The 19,827-nt window shown below is 38.1% G+C and overlaps 1 protein-coding gene across 1 annotated transcript; it reads right to left on the bottom strand.

Moving 5' to 3' along the window:
• Nucleotides 1-677: 677 nt before the first annotated feature.
• Nucleotides 678-18,159, bottom strand: LOC112912218 (interferon-gamma-inducible GTPase 10-like). The gene is made up of 2 exons (XM_025988965.2): nt 17,952-18,159; nt 678-3,783 (listed from the first exon to the last, which is right to left on the bottom strand). Exon 2 carries the CDS (start codon nt 3,761-3,763, stop codon nt 2,441-2,443), a length of 1,323 nt encoding a protein of 440 aa, XP_025844750.1. The 5' UTR covers nt 3,764-3,783; nt 17,952-18,159; the 3' UTR covers nt 678-2,440.
• Nucleotides 18,160-19,827: the final 1,668 nt, after the last annotated feature.

The raw sequence follows: 19,827 nt of genomic DNA, 5'->3' as shown, positions 1-19,827 counted from the left end.
ATAAAAAATCTTAAAAGAGAGCATAAACAGTAATGTCTCTCAAATCAGCCATTCCAACATTTTTCTAGAAATGTGTCCTAAGGCAAAGGAAACAAAAGCAAAAAACAAACACACAAACAACAGCAACAACAAAACAAAAACCTATTGGGACCACATCAAAATAAAAATATTTTTAAAGTGAAGAAAATCACTTTAATAAAACAATAAAACAAAAAGTCTACTAAATAGAAGATATTTGGTAATGATATATCCAATGAGGGGTTAATATCCAAATGTATAATGAGGTGATACAACTGAGCAGAAAATAAACCCAAATAATCTGATTAAAAAATGAGCAGAAGACATGAACAGTCATGTCTTCAAGGAAGACATCCAGATGGCCAACAGACACGTGAAAAGATGCTCAATAGCATGAACTGTCAAGAAATGTAAATCAAAACCACAATGAGTTGTCACCTCATACCTTTCAGAACAGCTAAAATAAAAAACACAAAAAGCAAAAGTATGGTGAGGATTTAGAGAAAAGGAACCCTTGCACACTGTTGGTAGGAATGCAAACTGTTGTAGTCACTGTGAGAAACAGTATGGTTGTTCCCCCAAAAAATTATACGTAGAATTACTATATAGTCCTATAACTCCACTAATGGGTATTTACCCAAAGAAAATGAAAACACTGATTAAAAATGAAAAATGCACACTAACATTTATTGCATCATTATTAACAGTAGCCAAGATATGGAAGCAAGTCAGGTATCCATCCAGAGATGATTGGATAAAGAATATGTGGTAGACAGACGAAATGGAATATTATTCAGCCACAAAAAGAATAAAACCTTACCATTTGCAATGACATGGATGGGGGTAGAGAGTACAATACTTAGTGACGTAAGTCAGTCACAGAAAGAGAAACACCACAGGATTTCACTCCTAAGTGGAATTTAAGGAACAAAAACAGATCATAGGGAAAAAAGAATAAACTCTGAACTATAGAGAACAAATTGATGGTTATCAGGGGTAAGGTGGGTGAGGGGATGAGTGATGGGGATCAAAGAATACACTTATCATGATGAGCATCAAGTAATGGTTAGAAGTGTTAAAACATTATATTGTACATCTGAAACTAAAATAGCACTACATGCTAATCATATTGGAATTAAAAATTAAAAGTAAATAAAGTCTTGAAATAACTTCTGGTTTTGTCATATCAACAAAGCTTAGATTCATTTGTTTTGATTTGTTTTGTATTTCTATAAATGTTGGGTCTTTTTGCTTAATTACACACTTATGTAGCTTTGTAAAACATTTGCATGTTCCAATGTAAAATAAATTGCATTGATTAAAATTCAGCCATTACACTGCCTCTCTGTGTGGTACCATCCCTTCCACTATAGATAATAGAATTTTATTACAGAAGTTGTCTCATGTTTAATTGAAGAATATATGCAAATATATATTCATCTTTTATATTAGTAACATACTATGCACATACATAATTCTCCATCTTATTTTTTGGATTGAACAACAAACAGCTCTCCTGGAGCTGAGAGCATAGCAATATGTAGGATATTACTCACTCCTTTGTATAGTTGTCAAGTCATCTATTTTGTGGTTGTAACATCCTATTGAAGAATATTTAATTTTGAGTTTTACCATTTCAAAAGTGCTGCAATTAATAATTTTAAGGATGTATCTTTTAAAATTTTTTCTGGCATTTTTGTTCTTCCTCCCAGCCTTTTAAATTTCCACTTAGATTTATCAAAATCCTCTTATCTCTCATTCCCTAACCTCTCAAGTTCAGGCACAAAATATGCTGCTTGCAACCAAGGAGTGTCTAGACCTGGAGGTGCAAACCTTGGATTATATTCCCATCTTATACACTTGTCCTTCTCACAGTGTACTTCAAATAAAATTTTTCCTTAGCTAATGTTTCTTTTTCATTTCCCGCGACATGTGTTCAGCTATCTTTTATGTTTTTTGGTAGATGATAATCCCGGAAAGGTCAAGGAGGTAATTCAACATTACTTGATGATCTATTAATGATCAGAATTTATGCATTCATAACAGAATGACAGGAATGCAAACCAGACTATGTATGTATGCATTTATTTAAAAATCTGTTTTGAGTATCTACTGTATGAACAGCCATTTTTTACTTCTATGTCAAATTGGGTGTGTAGTAACCATTACACAAAGTGTTATTCCCTCCACTGGTCAGAAAACTCCAGATTCCTGTCCTTCATTTTCCCAGGAAGGATCATGTGAAAGGATTCATTAGAGTTGATTACTCTCACTGTCAAAAAAAACAGTCATTAAGATCATGGTTTGTTCAAGAGTGAATTACAGAAATATTTGTGATACATCTTGAAGGCAGTGGGTCAGGATTGCTTCAGGGAAGCCCTAAATCAACTTTCCAGGCACCAGTGCCAGCACTGAGAATAATTCAGGAGCTGGTTGCATCACTTTTCCTATTTTCAATCCCAACATCCTGAAGCAGATAAGTTTGCCCAGACCCTACAGGTTCTTTAAAAATCTCTTCTTTGTTAAGGAGAACTTTTGCATCACTCACCACAGCCTCAAGAAAATAATTTTGCAAGTAGAAAATCTTCCTAAAGTAAACACCAGTGGCAATTAGTCCTCCACTAACAGAACAGATTTTTTCCACATATCTCAGTAGTTTTTCCCCTAACGACTCATCCTCCTTCTCAACTGATAGCAAATGGGGAGACTTAAGATTTGCCTTGAGTTTCTCCACTGACACATTCAAGTCCTTGGCTATGGTTTCCAGGGATGCATCATCCAACCCAAAGTAAGACCTGTAGAGGTATAAAGTCTCCTCCAGCTTCTCCACCTCGTTATCACTGATCAAGCCCATGAAAGGGATAGTGGCCGTTGCTCCAGCCTTTACAGCCTCCAGCCAGACCTTTTGTTTCAGGGAATCCCTCTTCCGGTCAATGGCAGACTCAGTAATATTCGGTAGATATTGCATGAAGATGTGGCGCTTGTGGGCTGGGAGCTCCTTCAGAAGGGTGGTCTCTAGGCTTTGGAAATCATAGCTAGACAAATCAAGGCTGGAGACTAAGAAGACCTGAGGGTCACACACTTTGACATTCTGCAACTGAGTTATACAGTCATTGCGGATCTTTAGCAGGATTTCATCCTTATTGAAATCACTGCGTTTAATTCTTTTTAGATTATATAAATCACTGTCCACTTTAGATCGGACAAAGTAGAAATTCTTCTTCATTTTTCTAATTGCTGTAGCCAGTTGTGCATCATTGATTGTGAAGCGTGTGGAAGAGATGATTATAAAGAAATCATACTCACAAAATTTCATTTTCTCCAAATACTCTTGTGGGTGAAATGTAGTGGTCCCTACACCTGGCAGGTCCCATAATGTCACATTGGGAAACTTCCTGTGTTTGTATTCGGTTCTGTCAAAAGTTGTCTCCACTGGCCCAGTGGGGGCAGCCCCTTCTTCATCATGCCCTACTCCCCGCAGGGCATTGATGAAACTGGACTTCCCTGCCCCAGACTCCCCAGTCACAGCAATGCTCAGAGGGGCATTGTCAATGTCTTTCAGTGCCTTATTAATATCAGACAGTGCTTTCTGAAGGTTCCCCTCCTTCAAGTGTTTTTCAATCGAAGTGATGGTCTCTTGAGAAAGGATTTTGCTTTCCAGTTTAAAGTCCTTAAAAAACTTGCCAAAACTGGAGGCCAAATCACCACCTGTTTTATGAGAGGGTGTGGAAGAGGACTGACCCATGGCTGGAGCAGTAGGAGGCACTATGGGGAGGAGAGAAGAAGGAAGGAAGGAAAAAGAGTTAGTACTACAATTAATGGCTTTGACTGTGCCATTAGGGACAGATATAATATCAGTCCTGGCCACAACATTGTATCCAGGAGCCCTTCTCTTTCTGTCCAGGCATTGTGTGGACTTCTGATATGGATGCAAGGTTTGCCCTTGCTCAGGCTCTTCCCTAATCTTGGAAAGCCCTTTTTCTTTAAGATCCTTTTCATTTTTCTAGACTAATTTCAAAGCCTGAATCTTCTATTCAAACTTTCCTTCCCACATTACTCTTTATTAATCTTGCCTTAGTTTTTCTTTTATTTGTAACGTTATGAAAATAATGTCTTCATGTTTGCAAATCTAAGAAGATAGCATCATACCCCTTCCTGCCTGTAATTTACGAACCTCCAGAATATGCACTTCTGATAACCTCTAACATCATCGTATCATAAATCTTGGTTCCTTTATGAGGCAGTTAAATAAGGATGAGGGGCTTCTTTCTTTCTCAGAAAAGATGCCTTATATCTTCATTAGGTGATAAAAATTATAATAATTGCAAATGTGCTTTCTTTTATCTAGAAAATGTACTGGCTCATGAAACAAGGTGTTGAAAGGCCTTTTAAATTTTTTCCTGGAGTAGAAACAGTAGGTGTCATGGATTCCCATGTTCTAAAAACCTGTGTTGGACTATCCATGTGGGACTTACTATGAGCCACCCCACCTGTCCTGAGACCCCACCCATCACCTGTTTCATGTGTATAATAGAGAACAGAAATCAGGTAGGGAGATAATCCACTGGAGGATTTGCTGATGTATAAGTGTCATTGATGTAAAAGATGGTATTAGTAAAGACTGAAGCAGGCCCTGAAAGGGATGTAAGAAATCAGCTATGATAAAGGAGGTCCCTCTGTCACCTTTTCTGCTGTCAGTCAGACTGAGCTGGTTCTGGAATCCTGAACCAATCTGATCACTGGAGACTTGTTGAGATGGGGCACCAGAAAAAGTCATATAACTAAATGTAACATGAAATATTTGTACACTATCCCCTGCAGAGATTGGGTGCAGAGTTTTCAGACCAGGAGACAAGTTACCTCAAGTCAGCGCTGATGTCTGGACAGCATGCAGACTGGAGAAGTGTCCTTAGACTAAAAGTGAGGGATAAGACACATCCTCCAGGGGCTTCCTGGTATCCACAGACTGCAGTTCAGGAGAGGATGGCAAAAAATATTTTGGAAGGAAATATTCAGAGCAAGTGTACAAGGTCTGGACTGGCCCACATATCAATGGGACAAGCAAACATTCTCCTTAGAAAAGAGAAGTGTGGGAATCTAGCTTATCAGATGTACAAAGGGCAACTATTAAGCAACTAAGAATCATGGTGCCAGCACTTCTGACTACCCAGAAGGAATAATTTTGCCATACAGAAGAGTGGAAATCCTGAGCATCTGGCATGTGCAGGGACAACATCATGCTGTTTTGGAGAGCAAACCACCCTACCACCACTTTGGGGAGCAGACAGCACACAAAGCAGAATGCGCAAGCCTGAGTGTGCAAGTGGCATATACAGCCTGGTGTCAAGGAGGAGCCAACAAGGGGAGATCTCATCCCTATCAGTTGTAGGCTCATGCCTGTGCATTCTTGGAGGATGTGGGAAAATACACAAGAGGCTGGGGAAATCTCTGACTGAATCAGGTCCCTTTTTTTTAAGGTTTTATTTATTTATGAGAGACACACAGAGAGAGGCAGAGACACAGGCAGTGGGAGAAGTAGGCTCCATGCAGGGAGCCTGATGTGGGACTCGATCCTGGAACTCCAGGATCATGTCCTGAGCCAAAGGCAGATGCTCAACCGCTGAGCCACCCAGGTGTCCCAGAGATAGGTCCTAAAGAAGGGAACAAACAAAGAGGGAACCAAATGACAAAGTTAGATGGCAAGCAGATGTGGAGAACAAAATTCTGTGTGCTGAGTAAATTTCTAACACAGAAAGCCATACCCTAGTTTTAAGGTTCCATACCTCACCTGATGTTGCCTGTGAAGTTCTGTTTTATTTTCTAATGAAACAGCAATGCAGGGGAAGCAGTGGCAGAGTACTTTTAATGCTATCTTTGGGAGCTTGTATTCTAATCTCTAGCAGTGTGTCCTCTTCAATTGGGTAGAAAAGGGAGGGAATGTGAGAAATAAACCATAGATGTGCATCTCTCCATACATTCTCATCTTCTATAATCATTTCCACCATGAATTAAGAATAAAATAAATGATGAGACTGAGAAACAGATAATGAGGTTCTACCACTGGCAAAGGTCAGAGCTAGGATTCAAGGTGAGGGCCCTCATCCAAGGGCACAGCTCTATCTCAGGAAACAAAGGGAGGGCACAGAATTTGGTTGGCAGAGGTGAAACTAGGACTCAAAATAAAGTCAGTGTGAGACACATGGGATTTATATTTCTTTGGCAAGATTTGTTACAAAGAAAACCACATGGCTATAATGGAGCCACTTAAGTTAAAGCCCCAAGTCAATAAACCAAAACTTAATATCTAAGAGCAGTTTCAACCCCCAGCTATGTAATCTCTCAGCAGTCAACTTGTCATATTCCTGATCAGCACTAAAACTGTACTACGAGTTCCCCTTCTCTCTCCTTAGGAGTTCAACCTTGCCTAAAACAATGGGTTCTTTGTTATTAATTGTTTTTTTGCTTTCTCTTTTCACTTAAAAACCTTTCCATTTCTACAGCTCACTGGAGCTCCTTTTTATCCCATTTCTTAGATGGGATACTATACAATTCAAAAATTATTTAATAAAGTCAATTAGGTCTTTAAGAATTCACTTGGTTGACTTTTATTTTTTAATAGATTTCATGGCAATGTCTAGGTTCTATGCTAACTTCTGTCTCTTTTTGTGGACAAAAAAATACAAACATAGCACCCTATGAATCCTATGGAGTTCACTATCTTTCTCAACATTTCCAAGGCCATTTTAAGTCAATCTTGCTTTGAGTTCTGCTATTTTTTTGTATTAGAGTTCCTAATTGAATTGTCTTTCCAACCCAGGGTTAATGGATCACTCTGTCACTGACACAGAGGCTGTGACAGAGCACCAGTCCTTAGCCCTTGGCTCAATCCACAAGTCCACATTGGAATTCTTTCCCCAGTTTCCAGTCCACAGTCTATATTTACTGCTCTTTGCTGTCTTAGGCTGTTCCCCATTTCCTGTCTGCAGTCTTCATTAATCAAACCTGCTGGTTTTGTCCATGATGGACACTGGTGGTGATGTGTAGGGGGCACTCTATTGAACAGTCCAAAGTAACTTCTAAACCTAGCTCTTGATTCAGAACTCAGATTCCAAGGTGGTAACTGTTGGTGGCAGCGACAGTTCTCCATGTGTGTGGAATCAGGTGCCATCCCCATTCTTCAAGATCTGCTGGTTCAATCTTTGCCCCAGTCCCTAGTTCTTTTGCAACTGCTGCTGTCCACAGTTCCATTACCTCATTACTGTGGGTTTCTGTTAATATGTACATGAGGTAAAGGTGAAAAAGAAAAATAGTAAATAAATAAATGGATACATTAATAGACAAGTAAATGAGATCCTTAAAATCCAGAGTAAAGTGCTCTACCCCCTAGCACATTGCTTATTTTATATCTAAAATATGCCTCTTACCCTCTTGGTGAGAATACAGACTGGGGCAGCCATTCTGGAAACCAGTATGAAGGGTACTCAAAAAGGTAAAAATAGAACTATCCTATGATCCAGCAATTGCACTAATAGGTAATTACTCAAAGTATACAAAAATACTGCACCTTGATGTTCATAGCAACCTTATATACAATAGCCAAGTTATGGGAAGAGCCCAAGAATATGTGATTGATATTGAGATACACACACACATACACATACACACACAATAGTATATTACTTAGCCATGAAGAGAATGAAATCTTGCCATTTGCAATGGCATGGATGGAGCTAGAGAGTATTATGCTAAACAATATAAGTCAATCCAAAAAAGACAATTACCATAGGATTTCACTTCTATGTGTTTTTTAAGAAATAAAACAAATGATCATAGGGATCAAAAATGAGAGGCAAACTAAGAAACAGACCCTTAACTATAGAGAACAAACTAATGATTACCAGAGGGGAAGTGGGTAGGAGGATGAATTAAATAGGTGATGGGTATTAAGGGAGACACTTGTGATGAACACCAGGCATTGTATGTAAGTGTTGAATCACTAAATTCTATACTTGAAACTAAATTTTTTTTAAGATTTTATTTATTTATTCATGAGAGAGAGAGAGAGAGGCAGAGGGAGAAGCAGGCTCCATGCAGGGAGCCCGATGTGGGACTCGATCCAGGGTCTCCAGGATCATGCCCTGGGCCAAAGGCAGACGCCAAACCGCTGAGCCACCCAGGCATCCCTTGAAACTAAAATTATACTGTATTTTAACTAACTGGAATTTAAATAAAAGCTTAAATAAAATATGATTCTCAAAGCTGTAAAAATCTACAAGTCTATTTTGTTTCCCAAATAACCTGGCTTAATAACTTTCAGGTTGGGAGCCACAAAATAAGGTCAGACAAAAATGCGTGAATTCTCCCCTATTTGTAACTAGACATGATTGGACAGAGATATATGTGTAAATACCAATTATGGCTAGGGTCCTACCAAACTGTTTCAGCACTCAGGAGAATTACAACCTAGAATTACAATGGCCATTATGAGGAACATTCCAATTAGCTATTTAATTATCTTTAACAGTATTCAGATTCTGCAAAGAGTTGAAAATAGAGCTACCCTATGACTCAGCAATTGGATTACTGGGCATTTACCTCAAAGATACAAATGTAGTGATCTGAAGGGGCACCTTACTCCCCAGTGTTTATAGCAGCAATGTCCGCAATAGTCAAACTGTGGAAAGAGCCCAGATGTCCATCGACAGATGAATAGATAAAGAAGATGTGGTACATATATACAATGGAATACTACTCAGTCATCAAAAAAATGAAATCTTGCCATTTGCAATGATGTTGATGGAGCTAGAGGCTATTATGCTAAGTAAAATAAGTCAAATAGAGAGAGACAATTATATTATCTCATATGTGGAGTTTAATAAACAAAATAGGATCATAGAGGAAGTGAGGAAAAAATAAAACAAAATGAAATCAGAGAGGGAGACAAACCATAAGAGACTCTTAATCATAGGAAACCAATTGAGGGTTGCTGGAGGGGAGGTAGGTGAGGGGATGGGGTAACTGGGTGATGGGCATTAAGGAGGGCATGTAATGTAATGAGCACTGAGTATTATATAAGACTGATGAATCACTGACCTCTACCTCTGAAATCAATAATACAGTATATGTTAATTAATTGAATTTAAATTAAAAAATAAAAATTTTTAAAAAGAAGTACACTTAAAAGCAAAGGCTTCAAAATTCCAAAATAGCTCCATTGGATGTGTCATTGCAAAAAGCTGGTAAAAAAAAGAGAGAGAAATATAAATGTACAACAAAAGTACCCAATACAAAAGACTATAAAACTGATGTAATTTTTACAGCTTTCCACTATCCTCCTTTATATGAATACTCATTCTAAGTTATCTTTTGTCTGACCTGCCTTTACAGAAAACATAAAAGTCAACTCCAGAGGCAAGTCAAAGTTCACCTATTCCTTTTCCAGCCCCAAAACTTCCCCTGTTCATCTCAAAGAGTTTATGAATTATTGGTCTTAGGAAACCTAAATCTTTCATAAAGGAGGCTGCATTCTTTCTCTTTTTTTTTTTTTTGTAATGCAAAACCAATTTATTTCCATGTACAACAATGAAGATTGGGATACTATTAAAAGTAAAGCAGTCTTCTGTCAAATAGAGATCCAGATTTTTAAGTAGCTGCTTTTGGGAACTACTACGATGGAAGACTTGCTGTGTTGCCTTCAGATGTTAAGCCTGTCTGTCTGATGCTTCACCAAACTGTTCCGAGATGCCTTCCTTCAAAGTCAGCCTTTCTAATTCCTTCTGATAGCTATGCTGGTATTCCAGATATTTTATGTTCCTCTTCTGTTTACCCACGAACCTTTTCAGGAATTCTAAGAGATCAGTTTCATTCTTCTGAGAAGCCAAGTTCTGCAGGTCTTGCAGGAGCTTGTGTAACGTGTTTTCCAACTCCAGAGCCATCACTATAGCTTGCACGTTCGTTCCCCAGTACTCTCTGTCAAGTCTCTTAACCACTGGAAGGCAGACTTTACTCTTACGCTCCTTCAGGTATCTTATGAACTGCCTTGCGTGTCCTTTCTTCACCTCAACTTGGTCTTGGAAAAAGGGGACATAAACAGGTGCATCCGGGTCTTCATCGAAGTAACAGACCATAGATAAATAACCATCACTGACGTTCAGCTCATAAGATGCTATATAATTAATAGCAACCCCACAGGCCTCTGAGAGGGGTCCTTGAGCCTGAGCCTGACCCTGAGCCCGAGCTGGAGCCGGAGGTGAAGCTGAAGCTGAAGCCGGAGCTGAATCCAGAGCCAGAATCGGAGCTGTAGATGCCATCTCAGCTCCAGGAAAAACCAGGCATAAAAAGGCATAAGGCATAAGATGTATAGATCTTATCATGTCTTTGAAATATAAACATACAATCAGTGGAACATAGGCAAGGAAAAAGAGAAAGCTGTGCTTTATGACACAAACTGCCAAATGATGCATGTTGTGCCTAAACTCTGGCACAGAGTCCTTATGTTTAATTTCAAGATTAAAAACTTTCTCCACAAATATTGGTAACCATAAGGTCTTTCTGTGTTAGTGTGTGTGTCCATATATATGTTGTAAATATGTGATATATTTTTGTGTGTGTGTGTGATATTTCTACCTCTGGAAAATTTTGTTGTAAAAGATCTCTAATTAGTTGCGTTGAAAGCAAGAACTTCTAACGATTGAGCATTTTAAAGCTCTCAGAAAGAAGGAAATTAACCTCAACATTTTTCAAGTTCATGTGATTTGGAAAAATATTCAGTATTAAAACTAATTTAAGGCTGTTGATTTAATTAAAATAAACATGTGTTGGGCATCTGCATGGCTCAGTAGTTTAAGCATCTTCCTTCAGCTCAGATCATGCGATCAAGCCCCATATCAAGCTCCCTGCTCAATGGGGAGTCTGCTTTATCCCTCTCCCTCTGACCTTGCCCCTCACTCATCTATCTCTTTCTCTCTCTCAAATAAATAAATAAAACCTTTAAATAAAATAAACACGTTTAGAATTATAAGCATTAAAAGTAACATTTTTATTCTATGTGTGTTTAGCTGAAGTCAGGTAAATATGCTGATGTTATCTCTGTTACAAAATGTTTTTAAAAAATAGATTAGGAGAATGATCAAGTGGGATTTACTCCCAGGATGCAAAGTTGGTTCAATAGTCACAAAACAATCAATGTGACATATCACATCAATAAAGAAAAGATAAAAATCATGTGATCATTTTAATAAATGCATAAAAAAGTATTTGACAAAGTATGATATCCATTTATGATTTAAAAACCTCAACAAAAGAGATCTAGAGGGAACACCCCCCCCCAAAAAAAGCCATATATGAAAAGCCCTCGGTGAACATACTCTTTGAAGAAAAAAAATGAGAGCATTTTCCCTAAGGTCAGGAACAAGACAAGGATGTTCACTCTCATCACTTTAATTCAACATAGTGCTGGAAGTCCTAGCCACAGCAATTAGACAACATAAAGAAATCAAAGGCATCCAAATTGGTAAGAAAGAAGTATAAATTACACTATTTACAGATGAACTGATAATATATACTGAGAGCCCAAAAGATTCCACCAAAAAGATCAGTTATCTTAGAACTGATAAATGAATTCAATAAAGTTATAGAATACAAAACCAATGTACAGAAATCTGTTGCATTACACTACACTTTTAATGAGTAGCATAAAGGGAAATTAGGAAAACAAACATTAATTGCAGCAAAAACAATAAAATATCTAGGGATAAACTTAACTAAAGAGGTGAAAGAGCTGTACTCTGAAAACCATAAAATATTGATAAAAGAAATTCAAGGCAATGGAAAGAAATGGAAAGACACTGCATATTGATGGGTTAGAAGAACAAATATTGTTTAAAATGTCTCTACTACCCAAAGAAATCTACAGATTCAATACAAGCTTTATAAACATGCGAAAAGCATTTTTCACAGAAAGGGAATGACTAATATAAAATTTGTATGGAAACACAAAAGACAAAATTGCCAAAGCATTCTTGAGAAAGGAAAACAACTGGAGGTATCACAATCCCAGACTTGAAGCTATATTACAAACCTGTAGTAATCAAAACTGTATGGTATTGGCATAAAAATAGACACAGAGATGAATGGAACAGTATAAAAAAACCCAGAAATAAACTCACAATTATATGGTCAAGTAATAGTCAACAAAGAAGAAAAGAATATACAATGGGCAAGAGACAGTCTCTTCAACAAATGGTGTTGGGAAAACTGGACAACTTCATGCCAAGAAATGAAACTGGACCACTGTCTTACACCATACACAAAAAATATACTCAAAATGGATGAAAGACCTAAATGTGAAACCTGAAACCATAAAAATCCTAGAAGAGAATCCAGGCAGTAATATTTCTGACATTGGTCATAACAACATTTTTCTAGATAGGTCTCCTGAAGCAAGGGAAACAAAAGCAAAAATAAACTTTTGGAAGCACATCAAAATGAAAAGCTTATGCACAGTAAACTATCGACAAAATTAAAAGACAAACTACTGAATGAGATCAGATACAAATGATATATGTAAGAAAGAGCTCATATCCAAAATACATAAGTAACCGATATAGCTTAAAACTAAAAACAAGGGTACCTGAGTGACTCAGTCAGTTAAATATCCAACTCTTGGTTTCTGCTCAGGTCATGATTTCATGGGTTGTGAACTCGAGCCCCATGTCAGGCTCTGTGCTGAGTGGGGAGTCTGCTTAAAAGATTCTGTCTGTCTGCCCCTCCTTCCCTCAAAATAAATAAACAAATCTTAAAAAACACAACCCCCCCCAAAAAAAAATCCAACTAAAATATAGGCAGAAGACATGAACAGTCATTTCTCTAAAAACATCCAGATGACCAACAGACACATAAAAAAATCCTCATCATCACTTATCATCAGGAAATGTAAATTAAAACCACAATGAGATATCACCTCACGGATATTTCAGAATGGCTAAAATTAAAAACACAAGGAACAAAAGCGTTGGGGAGGATGTATAGGAAAAAGACTCCTGGTATACTGTTGGTGGGAATGCAAACTGGTGTAGCCACTGTAGAAATCAGTATGGAAGATTCCCAAAAAATTAAAAATAGAACTGTATTACCATCCAACTATTACACTAGTGGCTATTTACTCAACAAATAAAAAAAATACTATTTCAAAGGAATACATGCACCCCTGTGTTTATTGCAGCATTACTTACAAAAGCCAAATTATGGAAGCTGCCCAAGTGTCCATCTAGAGATGGATTAAAAAGATTCTATATCTGTATCTATATCTGTATCTATATCTATCTAAATCTATATCATTTATATCTATATCTATCTACTCAATGGAATATTATTCAACCATGAACATAATGAGATATTCCCTTTTGCAAAGACATGATGGGGCAAGACAGTATAATGCTAAGTCATATAAGCCAATCAGTAAAAAACAATAACAACATATGATTTTATTCATATGTGGAATATAAGAAGTAAAACAAATGAGCAAATGGAAAAAAGAAAAAAAAGGAGAGAGACAAATTAAAAAACAGGAGTAGAAACTGATGATTCATCTCTTACATATAACACTCATTAATCATGATAAGAAGTGCCCTCCTTGGAGCTCTAGGATGGCACAGTAGGTTAAGCATCTGACTCCTAATATCATCTCAGGTCTTTAAAACAACTTTATTTTTTTTTTTATTTATGATAGGCACACAGTGAGAGAAAGAGGCAGAGACATAGGCAGAGGGAGAAGCAGGCTCCATGCACCGGGAGCCCGACGTGGGATTCGATCCCAGGTCTCCAGGATCACGCCCTGGGCCAAACGCAGGCGCTAAACCGCTGCGCCACCCAGGGATCCCCATCTCAGGTCTTGATCAACAGTGTCATGAGTTCAAGCCCCATACTGGGCCCCATTCTGGGCATTAAGCCTACATAAAAAAATTGAAGTTCTCTTCTTCATATCCATCACCCATTTAGCCCAACCCCCACTCATTTCCCTCTTTCAACCCTCAGTTTGTTCTCTATAGCCAAGAGTCTCTATGGTTCGTTTCTCTCTCCCTTTTCCCCCCTTTCCCCAAATCTTTTTGATTATCAAAAAGATAATCACTGAGTTAGATTAGGTAACAGTTTAAGTTAAATTCATTAAATATCTAGGTCATTTCCAGGTGAAATAAAATAACAAAACATTAATTACTAAACATTCGTTTCTCTAATTTTGGGTTCTCTATTACAGGGAAATTAGAGATAAATGTAGGTCTACTGATAACTTTTTTGCCATGTGTATCAGAAGATTGTAGTATAAAAAAGCTCATGTTACCAGAAATGATGAAATGTATTTATGAATTTGCAATCTAAAGAATACTGGTATAACACACAATTAACCAGTGCTTACTACTTACTTTCCCTAGAAATTAAAGTTTCTAAGGGCTAAGAACTCTAGTTAATGTTTGTGGTTAAAGCAACTAAAAATTCAAAAAGGAAACATCCCTGAATGAAGAAGACTAGAACATGTGCTTTTGGAAAGAAAAAAAGAGGAAGAACAAGTTGTAGAAAGACTGTAAAAAAGAAATCTTAGGAAAGGAATTTTTTTTTTTTACAATCAGGAATGACTCACATTGGAAAGAATATGTTCTTTTTTAATTTCTTTTTATTGGAGTTCAATTTGTGGAAAGAATATGTTCTAATACAAAAGTAAGCTGGTGCAAAATTAGAATTTGGTTTTCTATCTGTTGAGAGGACAAAGTCTTTGTTTTTAAATTTGATCTAGTTTTGGTAATAGATTGTAAAAGTTTCGGGGATCCCTTGGTGGCTCAGGGATTTAGTGCCTGCCTTCAGCCCAGGGCGTGATCCTGGAGTCCTTGGGGTTGAATCCCACGTTGGACTCCCTTCATGGAGCTTGTTTCTCCCTCTGCCTGTGTCTCTGCCTCTTTCTCTGTGTTTCTTGTGAATAAATAAATAAAATATTAAAACACATGTGAAATTACTGGAAATTTAATATGTCCTAGTCTAATGTTACCACTTGTAATTATTCTTTTACCTTCTGAAATTGCTATCATCAAAACTGAGGCCACAAAAAAGGACTACCCCAGAGTATCAGGAAATGCCCCAGTTGACTTTCATGCAAAGGCAGCTAGCAAAAGAATCTATAAAGATTGTGGCACATGTGGACAAAATCCATTCTGCTGCTGCAAAAATGTCTCTTCATTGTGAGATGTTTGCCATTCTGATGCTAAAGTAACATGGCAACCCTCTGCTTCTGAATCAGAAAAAAATGCTTTGCCATCAGAGGCCTCACACCTATTCTCCCTGGACCTTGAGCACTTGAAGATTGTTTTTATATATTCTTGATGTTGTATGTATGTTTTTCACATATGTTGAAGATTTCTCCTGCTGGAAGGCTGATGACCTCACAGTGACACAGAATCTGTTAGAAAATGTGTTTCCCACTTGCAATTTAGCTTCTACAATCTTCAGTGATTGAGGCAGTCATTTCATTGGACAAATCATGCCAGCTTTAACAACCTTGCAAACTTCTTAGAATCATCACTGGCCTTATCACCCTCAATCTATCAGGCAAGATTAAAAGAAGTAACTGGATCCTTATACTTAAAAACTTTAAATTACACTTCCTTGCCCTAAAGTGTTGCCTTTGGACTTGCTGTTTGCAGTACCCCCTTCAGATATGTAAACTCACCTCACACAACATAATCACTGGCAAACCAATGTCTATTGGTATACAACTTTCTGCTGATCCCTTGTATCATGCTAGTATGACCAACTATGGCAAAGTCTCTCATGTTTTACCATTAAGCCTATTATCAGCAGCTTAAAGATGTCTCCCCAGATCCCAATTCAAAGGGTCCTGTTGGCCATAGTCTAGAGCATGGTGACTGGGTATTCTGGAATTGTCATTTTGAACTCCATTGAAAGGAATTGTACCAAGTGCTCCCAACCACTGACATTCCTAGAAAACTAGAAGGTGCTGAATCTTGAGTACATATTTCACTGCTAAGGAAGGCTTTATCTTACACCTGTTGTACAGATACTAGAAATCTCTAAATCAATTGAATAGGAAGATAAGTAGCTGACATTGATTGAGGTTGACTGCTTTCATCCAAGACAATAGATCAAGTCTTCAGACTAACAAAAGTGAAACTCTTTCTCCATCTTTTTCTCTCCTTTACTCTGGCAGAGTCCTAGAAAAATAATACCCTTAGCTATATGTCCCAGCTCAGAAGGGGGAGTAAACTCCAGAATTTAAAACAACCTTTTACTTTAAGCTAAAAGAAAATTTAATTATGTTCATAATTTTTTTTTTCAAGCAAATAAAGACATCTCATTGGTTGACTCCCCTGGATTTATATCATTGAGTTAAAAAAGGCCAATCAGGAGATATTCATGACACAGGATTTGTTTCCTTTGGTGGAGCCAGGCTTCTCTAGTTAACAGTAAATATACATAATAATTTGATACAGAAACTTCCCTTAATTCCTAAAGATACTGCAGAATGCATTGTTAAGGCAGGAGCTGCCCCACAAAGATCCTTAGACTCTCTGGCCAAAGACTCTCTTGACAATAAAATATCCCTTGATTATCTTTTAGCCTAGCAAGAGTTGTCTATACTGTGACCAACACCTCCAGGTGCATCCAGATTAATACGTCTGGGGAAGTTGAAACACAACTACATAAGATAAGCCACTTGGCTTAAAAAGATGACTTCTTCAATGGGGTCTTTCTTTGACTTATTTGATTTTGAGTGCTTGGGTCTTGGGTACCATGGCTTCAATGTGCACTCCAACCATTGAAAATTATCCTGTTTATAAAAATAATAATAATTTGCCTGGTATACTGTATGCTCTTAAAATTTTTTAATGCATGTTCACTAATATAAAACTTCAAAACAAGTAATCTTCCTGAGATTGAAACACCAGAAAAATTAGGCAGAGGATAGCAGATACCAAAATTGTGAACCTGAAGTTATCATCTGTGAATGTTACAGAGATTAAGCAAAAACATCATGACATGTGAATATCACACAAAGGAGCAATAAAAGCTGCAACATAAACAGTAGCTGAAAGTGGCACCAATGCCTTACATTTTGATCACATCTCTAAGTTAAGCAGAGTCAGATCAAAATAGGGGAACTGTGAAAATGAAGTAGCATAGGGTCACAGGGTGACAGGGCCATAGGAGCCACTTAAGGCCTTGACTTAATAAACCAAAATCTAATACTTGACCTAACTATAGTTTCACTCCCCCAGCAATGCATATGTTAACCAGTGAACATAGGTATTTCCAGGTTAACACTAGGGAATTTGCTAATAGACCATTGCCCTTAAACTTAGGAGAGCAATTCTGACTAAAACAATGGATTCTTTGCTAATAATTTTTCTTTTTCCTGTCTTCTCTTCCTTTATAAATATTTCCTCTCTTACAGCTCAGTAGAATCCTTTGTATTTGGTAGATAAGATGCTGACTAATTTGTGAATCATTTAATAAAGCCAATCATTGTTTAAAATTTATTGATTTGAATTTTATTTTTTAACAGATAATATGCATTGTCTCCCCAGGGAAAAGTATTTTGGTGTGAGATGGGGGATGTCGGATGGCAGAAGCTCTTAGGGAAAGCCCCTATGCACTGACACCCCTGACATTCACATGATCCTTCTGCAGCTCACAGGAATAAAATTTGTTAACTGCCCTCTGAAGATGTCCCAAATAGTTAAGTGCTCTACTTGGCTGAAGCCATCCACCTTCTCTTCCTTTAAAAATATTTCCTCAGACATTCTGTGCCTCAGATTTTAAGTCCACAGCATCCAAAATGGAGCATCCAGGCTCTCCCAACCTTAGACGTACAGATCTGTAATTCTATTTTTAGACCCATACTCAATCCAAAGTGGTTTATTGCTTACCAGCTCCTGAAAAAAAGGAGTTGAGCTCTGAATGTGTCCCCTGGCAGGGCAGGAAATGCAGAGTCTGGATGAAGTGCTCCCTGCAGCCCAGGGCAGAAACACTCCTCTGCACAGACAGGCCTCGCACTGGAACAGGTCCTGTGTGGTGCGATAGTCCCTCTGCAGATTAAAAAGCCAACTGTGACTTGAAATGTCTAAATTGTGTGTGAGGAGCTGGCAGGATTTAAATAATGTCTGGCCTTTCCTCCACCCCCACAGGAATTTGGCCAATAGTAAAGAGGCAGCCAGCACATTGTAGAGCCCTGCATTTCCAGGAACAGAAAGTGAAATAAAAGTTCAGTAGGCTTATTTTCTGAGAAACACAGCCATTGCCAGAAAGTGAAACTGAAAGACACCATGGCTATTTATTTTGTATGCTTTGGGCATCATGAGTAAGAGTTGGACACAGGGACCCCAGCAGGAGGCTTCTCAGTGACCCCAAAAGGACACTCCAACCAGGCCCCAGGCTTCAGACAGAAATTGAATCCAGAATCAGAGAACACAGACCTGAGTTTTGGAAAAACGACACTCATGGCCCCCCGTTAACCTTGAACAGCCCAAATTCTATGGAGAGTGAAGTCGAATAAAGAGTGTATCTAGTCTTTGCCCCTGGTTCCTGGCACAGAGCTTCAGAAAATATGGGAATTTCCCAAGTTTACTTTGTTATGCTTATTCTTGAACAAAAGATTCACAGCCAACTATATTTTGGTTTTGAAAAAGAAAAAAGAAAACTTTACTTTTATTATAGAAACCTAATAGAAACAGAAGAGGAAAGGAATCTACACATAGATTGAGGTAATAGTAGGCAATAAATAGGAATGCGGCAAAGTTACATCAAATTGGATACATCTGGGGAAGCCCCAGGGAAACAGCCATGTTAGAGTTCTGATTGAGGGGCTTGGCAGAATGTGCTCCTTCAGGTGAGCCTTCCAACTGACTGTCCCCATAAGGGCCATATTTATAGGGCAAATGACAGTGTTTGAAATTAAACATTTGTTTGCCTAGGTGCAGTTTATAGGGAGCTGCATTTCCATGTCATTTTGTTCCTATATTTTCTTTCTTTTTTATTATTTAAATTGAATTAACCAACATGGAATACATCATTAGTTTCAGATTTAGTGTTCAATAATTTATCAGTTGTATATAACACCCAGTGCTCATCCTATCATGTGCCCTCCTTAATGCCCATCACCCAATTAATCCATTCCCCTACCTACCTTCCCTCCAGCAACCTTCAGTTTGTTTCCTATAGTTAATAGTCTCTAATGCTTTTTTCTCCCTCTCTGATGACTATGTTTCTATATTTTCAAGGAGCCTGGAGTATGTGTGCTTATCTCCTCTCCTGGATTTCATTCCACGTGGCCTGGCCAGCCTGCAGTAGGAGGGCATGTAAGACCAGATTTGTAGCTCTTGGTGTCCAGAACAGAATGGTCAGTTCTGTCCTGGAGGACAAATAATCTATTTTAAATAACAAGGTTCCCATGATTATTTACATAGCATGAGTTTCACAAACAACATTTCTTAGTTTGCTTGCAAGTCCCGGTTGGTTATGCAGGACAAATCACAGAGAGACATCTATCCACATAACAATGAAGTGATTGATGGCAGGATCCTAGGTAGCTTCAGGTTAGTGGCTGGCCACCAGAAAGACCAACCATGTGAACAGACGGTGGGACTTTGGGCCAGTTGGACCTCTGGGAAGGCAAAGGAGAGTGGGGAATGAGTTCAATCAAGTGGCTAATGATGTCTATGTAATGGAACTCCCATTAAAACTCTGAACGCCAAGGGTCAGCGGGCTTCTTGGTTGATGTTTGCATTGATGTTCTGGGAGGGTGCA

This window comes from Vulpes vulpes, chromosome 12 (genome assembly GCF_048418805.1).
Source record: "Vulpes vulpes isolate BD-2025 chromosome 12, VulVul3, whole genome shotgun sequence".
Classification (NCBI taxonomy): domain Eukaryota; kingdom Metazoa; phylum Chordata; class Mammalia; order Carnivora; family Canidae; genus Vulpes; species Vulpes vulpes.
The sequence above is the reverse complement of the archived record's forward strand: the minus strand, read 5'-3'. Positions and strand labels throughout refer to the sequence as shown.

Excerpts from the sequence above, each read along its gene's own strand:
- LOC112912218 (XM_025988965.2), bottom strand. The coding sequence starts at position 3,763 with ATGGGTCAGTCCTCTTCCACACCCTCTCATAAAACAGGTGGTGATTTG.